Genomic DNA, 6854 nt, shown 5'->3' on the forward strand with positions numbered 1-6854 from the left:
GGAGCTCCCGTGAAAGTTCATGAGGAAATTGCCCATAAAATCGTATCGTGAGGACATCGGTATGTGTGTGGGCACCTTTACAGTTTAGTTTTTTTTTTCTTTTTAAATATGCGGACAGGGAAATAAATGTTTGCACAAATGTAAAATGTACTTATTAATTGCATGAAATATTTCTAGTCTCTGCTCTTGCTTTCTAACATGCATTCTGTTTTTATGCACATTTTTCCTAGGCACCAACTCTTCACAGAGCAGCTCCCCAAGTTCAAGTGCTCCAAATTCCCCAGCAGGTTCTGGACACATTAGACCGAGCACTCTTCACGGCTTGGGTCCAAAACTTGGCGGACAGAGATACAGGTCTGGAAGGCGTAAGTCTGCTGGCAGCATACCCCTCTCTCCATTGGCAAGAACCCCATCACCAACTCCTCAGCCTCCCTCCCCACAGCGCTCTCCATCTCCTTTACATGGGCACTCAATAGGGAGCTCAAAGCCCACTACCACCTTCCCAGCAAAGATGCACTCCCCGCCAACCATTGTAAGGCACGTTGTCCGTCCCAAGAGCGCTGAGCCCCCGAGGTCTCCACTGCTGAAGAGAGTACAGTCAGAAGAAAAGCTTTCACCGTCATACTGCTGTGAGAAAAAGCACTTATGCCCCCGCAAGCACAGTCTGGAGGTCACCAAGGAAGAGGTTCATAAGCAGTCTTCACAGCGGGACCTCACATTACAAAGCCTAGAGGAAAACACATGTGACATTCCTGCATCCACACGTGTTAGACCTGTAGAGCAAGGCTGTCTGAAGCGCCCAGCATCACGAAAATTGGGGAGACAGGAGTCCCTGGATGATCTAGACAAAGAGAAACTGAAGGCCAAAATTGTCATAAAGAAAAAAGAAATGTCCAAAAGACCAGACTTCCTTCTAAAGCAGACGATAACGCAGGATTTGCACAGTGAAATAGGAAACCAAGCAGCAGAGGCGGAGAAGGAAGAAAGAGCACACCAGACTGTTTTAAGGAGGTCAAACATATCTGACAATAAATTTCCCACCTACGAACCTTGTTCTGTCGGTGTCATGTTTAAGGACACACACTGCAAGAGTGCAAATCCTCGACCGAACGGTGCCAACGCTTCTGTGGATCCTCATTCATTCTGTCACTGCTCCCCACTTGCTGAAACAGCACACGTGTCCTACGAACTCAAGAAGGCTCCCACTTCAAACTCCCTGCAGGACAAACTCATCCATTCATCTGACAAGGTCATTAAAGACGACAATTTAGAGAAGTCCCCTCCGACCAACATTGATTATTTCAGGATGAGAAAGTCCTTTGAAGAGAAAGATGGTGGTTTTTGCCCGGCTTTAAAATCTAAAATTGTTCCTGTGTCTCACGAATGTCTGCAGACAAAGCCTGGACTTTTACCAACAGAATCCTTGTCCTTGCTAGATAACAGGACTTGTATATCCAATGTTCAGAACAACCCGGTTTCTTTTGCATCATTAAAAGCTGCTAACAATAGATGTGAAAATAATGCAGACAAATCAGGTGTTACAACCACAGAGACACCTGTCCGGAAAAGCCCCTCTGAATATAAACTAGAAGCGAGAGCTGTATCTTCCTTGAAGCCAATTGAAGGTACTTTAGACATAGCACTACTGTCAGGACCAAAGGTTTCAAAAGCAGAGTCTGACATTACTTGTAATAACCCCCTGAAATCTGATGAGCAAAGCCGAAATTCAAAGAGCGAGGCTCCAGACAGTGGAAATGCATTATTATTTACCAAACCAAGCTCTAATTGCTCAAATATGCTAGCGGGGCACAAGGGACCTATTAAAGAGAAGCCGGGTGAGTCTGTACAAGCTGATTGCTGCACTGCAAAGATTTGTCAAAACAAAGATGTATCGGATCTTAGGACAAAGAAAAATGTTGTGGATGAGACTAATTCTGCTCAAAGTCAAAGGATAGGCGCAGTGCAGCCAGCAATGAGGAGTCCAGCAGCAGAAGGATTGTCTCTTTCTGTGAAAGCGAATAGACAAGAGATGACATCTCAGGATATGTCCTCTGTCAAAAGCTCACTGGAGCATAGGTTTAGTACATCATACTCTGAAAGGACTCCTACGTCTCGGGAATCCTGTGAGAATACTGCTGCTACAAGCCTGACACAATCTAGCAACTCTGAGAAGTACGTCTCTGCACTCAGCTGTATAGAGGAAGTAATTCCACAGGCAGCTGTTCCCCAGACAGGCCCTAATCATCACACATGTACGGCAAAGAATGTTGACTTTCTATTTCTAGCTGAACTTGGGGCTAGCAAAAAATCTGTGATGAATGCACAAGAATCCAGTCCTGGGAGCTGCAGCAGCCAAAGTAAAAATCTGCAGAACGTTCCACCAAAAAGTCCCCCTGAGCATGTCGGGAAAACTGCTGCAGATGTTTTGAAAAAAGATTTATCCTCTGTTAATATACAACAGCCACCTACAGCCACGAATAACCACTCCGTAACCACTATCAAAACCCCCACGCCACTAAGAGAAGAGCATAAGTCTGCACACACGCAGCTGGTCAGCTGCATCAGCAAGTCAAAAGCGGCAACAGAATCAAAGTCCAACTATGTTAAATTAGCCCTCTCTGAAAAGACAGCGCTCTCGCAGAACCCTAGTCCTAAACTGTCTGACCTAAAGGCCGATCAAACTGTAGTACAGAAATCGGAATGTCGTATAAAAGTTGCCACCAGCCTGAATATGGACTCTAGCGCCCCCACCCAGTACAAAGACACCACGAAAACGGCAACTGCTTTAATGTCTTCTACTCCCGTTGAGCGTGTAAATACAAACGTCACCACCGGTGTGTCCACCTCTGAACTTTGTCTCAACGGCAGTCCAGCAGTCGGCTCTGACCCACCAGGCACTGCTAACTATAAGGAATGTTCTGCAAAATCATATCTAAAAGAAAAAACTAGTGCACATGCAAAATTAGCTAGAGTGGCCGCTACCAAACACTGTGCACAAGGAAAAGCTGCTCTTGAAGGATTGGAACTTCGACTTCCATTCATTGAAAGTTCTCAAGAAAATAAATGCACTGAAGCACTTTATGTCCTGAGTGACAAAGGAAGAAGTAAGATCACTTCTGTTACAAATAGAGATACTAGAGAGATGATTTCTGAAAAGCACAAGTCTAGTGTTTCTCAAAACACAGTAGGGAAAGACGGAGATCCGAGGAAAACACTGTGTGACGTCAAAGGCGGCAGCGCTGCTTCTCCCAAAGCTGTGTATACAGAAGTCTCTGTCGCTAAAACGCATGTAATAAATGAATGTCCTGGGAGCATTTATAAGGAGAAAAATGAGCAAAACACCAATCTGAATGTTGCAAATATCAAAGCTAAGAAGGATGCCCAAGTGTTCTCCGGTAAGACTGGTGCCGCTTCAAAGGACGGCTGCAGCCTTTCAAGTAAACACATCACCGAAAAACAACTAGGCGCCCCTGCAAATGCTGCAGCCCCCGTGATGGTCCGGAGGGACCCCCCTTCCTCTCCAAACAAGAAGAATGTTACGAAAAATGTGCCCAAGTCACCAGCCGCACCTCTAGAGAATTTCAGTACCCTGTCCTCCGAGAGAGACTTAAAAGGACAGAAGCGGGGAAAGGACGCACTTTCACAGAGTAGTCCTCACCGAAAGACTTAATCTGCCATCACCGAGACCTCTTTACTGTAGTAGCTGCTAATCTGAGACTTTTTTTTTTTTGGAAAACCAGCACTGTGTAGTATTTCCATAGTATTAGTATCATGTTGTGTGTTGAAACAAAATACTGTAAGTAAAGGGGGTTGTGTAGCTTTCAACTCAAATTCCCAACTGTAATCTGTTTGCCAACAGAGTGCAGTTGTCTGCAGAAAGATGTCTTTGCTGATGGGAAAGGGCTATGGGGGAAAAAGGTCTGTGTATATTTACACTGTTGTATTCGTGTTGAATGTAGGATGTGCAGTTTGCTGCTGAATCTCACTGTTCATTTGTAGTTTGCTACAAAATTCTAAAAATGAACAAAACCATGTTCTTACCACTGGAGTAATGAGGGGAGTTTCCTACAGTGGCATTTACAAGAAAAAAACAAAAAGAATGAAATGTGAGTTTTTGTTTTTAATCTGTTCCACCCAAAGACCCGATAGGGCACGGAGACAGTATTCCCACTTTGCTTTGATAATAATATGAGCACGATAAAACAGAGAGCAACTCTGCAACAATATTGCTGATGTTTTAATAAATAAAAGATTACACTGTTTTTTGTTTTTTTTACGGAAACGAATCCTCTAAAATGAAGGCTCAACTCTAATGGGAACGTGTTCCATAAAATATCCGTCCCCAATAGTAATACATTTAGCTGCTGTGTCAACAAGCCCCAGCCGTGCCAAATCGCTAATAGCAACCTTATGTAGCCAATCAGCATCACCCAGCAGCTCAAGTGGTTTAATGCCACGAAAGTGGTCATGAAAAATGTCATCTCTTACCGTATGTATTTAACGAGTTTATGTCAATATTGTTATCAAAGCAATACATTAATCCCATTTGCCTCCATTTCACAAGTGCAAAAATCTTGACTTTTGTGTGAAAGGAACTTTATTTCCTGCAGTTACTGAATGTATATATTTTGGTTTTGTTTACTACTGTACTTAGGCTTGAAAAAGGGAAACTTGTTTTGCAACATAAAAAAAAAAAATAACTGAGCATTTCTTTGATGAATATTTGTAGACGTTGTTACATAGCTGGGGCCTTACCATGTAGAGGTTTAGCTGTGCTGGGAATATGCATTATTTTGTAAGAGCATTAAATAGCTCCATACATTTCATAGCATCTCTTTTTATGTATTATAAATATGTGAATAATGTAACATAACAAATAGGGTTTTTTTGGGGCCATGTTAGAGCTTACTTGGTGCTTGGAGGGCGACTTTACTTTCTACCTTTTGTGAAGCCTTATTTAAATTTTATATACTTACTTGCAACCACCAGTGTTTGTTATATCTTCATCCATAGTTAAACAGAATTAGGAACACACTGGGCATGACCTCAATTTCTATCCACACCACAGAATGTCTAGCCGCTGTACTGTGCCATTAAGAAGTTTCGAAGGAAACCATGACAGCCTGGTGGAAATTCCCGTAGACCGATGTCCGCTTGCGCAATGGCAGCGTTTGCAAGACCTGAAAATGTTAGAGGCTTGTTAGTAACCATAACTGAATTCACATGGAAGACAGACATGTGCAACAATCTCACTTATGGATGTACTTTACCATTTCATTAACATTCAAGCTGAGGATGGGGTTGCGAAACACTCTCTTAACATAATCTACCATAAGCCCGACACCTCCTTACTTCTACACAACTTTGTAGCCACTTCAGAAATGGTTTGTGTTCTTAATCTTCGGCTACAGAGATGTGTTTTATGTGTGACCTTTTACTCACAGACGCCATTCTCACAGCTGACTCTGCAACTTGTCTGATGTTTGCAGAGATCAGATTTACATTAATTGGCTAATAAATCATTAGAGCACATAAAATAATATTATCTCTCTAAACTTTGTGTTTATTTACTTGCTGCTTCCTTGAACAGATTCAGAGGTTGCGCAATAAAAAATAAAGCGGTTTTCGAGCATTACAGGCTTTCTGGCAGTTATGTGTATTACCAAATATTACTGCACCTGTCTGTCATAGCACCGCATTGAGAAGCTGTTCATTTTTTGCCTTTTTGAGTTCTGTCATCCCCTTGTTTATTCAATGTTTACAACTGTACGTATTGTGTAGTCACTTCTCACACCTGTCACTCATGTTGTAGTCTTAAAGTACCTGCTGTATTCATGTCCTACTTGTTTGTAACCGTTAACCTTACTGCTGAGATATTTGTGTTACTGTTTAGTCTCTTCTATGTAATGTTTCTAAGATCTGTGCTCCTTTTCTAGTCTTTTCTGCTGTAGAAATACCAGCTTAGTAATTGTGCAATAAAGTGTTTGTTGTCTTAACTTTCTATAAAACAAAATACACTAGAAAAAAAAAAAACACAAAACTTTATGTTGTATTCGTTGTATATTGAACAAGTATTTATACTTCAGCTGCAACACGTAACATTGAAATAAAAAGTCAGCATGAGGGTGGAGGCTGTATTGTTTCAGTTCATTTTCCAAAGTGGCTCCTGTGCAAGGTGAGCTAGTCCTTGCTCGTGTAACTAAGGGGGAGATGTATCAAAACTTCTAATGAGGTCAAATGGTGAAGTTACCCATAGCAACCAATCAGCTTTTAGTTATCAAGTGGCATCCTATCGCAGAAAAGTAGAGGTTTTGGTTGCAATGTAATGTCTCATACACTAGGATTGTTTCCCTTTATCTGTGATACGTTTTGTGACATCAGTTTAACCAGTCTGGTAAATAGGGTCCGTTGAATCCTTTGAAGTTGTACACACAAGTGTTCAGCATAAACAATGGCTGAAATGTCGATAGAGATTGAACTATGAAGAAAGTGTCATTACAGGTTGAGTCTCCAATATCCAAATATTCCGAAATACAGAATTTTTTTGGCATGACTCAGATAATGAAACCTTTGATTTTTGATGGTTCAATGTACACAAACTTTGTCTAAGGCACAAATTATTACATATATTGTATAAAATGACCTGCAGGCTGTGTGTATAAGGTGTATATAACACATAAATGCATTCTGTGTGTATATTTGGGTCCCATTCCCAAGATATTTCATTATGGTATGCAATTATTCCAAAATACGGAATATTCCATTATCCAAAATACCTCTGGTCCCAAGCATTTTGGTTTTGGGAGACTCAACCTGTAGTAGTATATATGACCATTCATAGGGGCATATTCAAT

General features: G+C 41.5%; 1 protein-coding gene across 6 annotated transcripts in view; it reads left to right on the forward strand.

The window, feature by feature from the left end:
* MAST4 (microtubule associated serine/threonine kinase family member 4) overlaps nt 1–6123 on the forward strand; it is a 641164-nt gene extending 635041 nt beyond the window's left edge. For all 6 annotated transcript variants that reach the window (XM_088443937.1, XM_088443932.1, XM_088443933.1 and 3 more), the window contains one exon: nt 231–6123. In XM_088443937.1, coding sequence (XP_088300063.1) covers nt 231–3670 — 3440 coding nt within the window. In that variant the 3' untranslated portion in view covers nt 3671–6123. The remainder of the gene's footprint in view (nt 1–230) is intronic.
* Nucleotides 6124–6854: the final 731 nt, after the last annotated feature.

This window comes from Taudactylus pleione, unplaced genomic scaffold (genome assembly GCF_031769625.1).
Source record: "Taudactylus pleione unplaced genomic scaffold, aTauple2 ptg000336l, whole genome shotgun sequence".
NCBI lineage: Eukaryota > Metazoa > Chordata > Amphibia > Anura > Myobatrachidae > Taudactylus > Taudactylus pleione.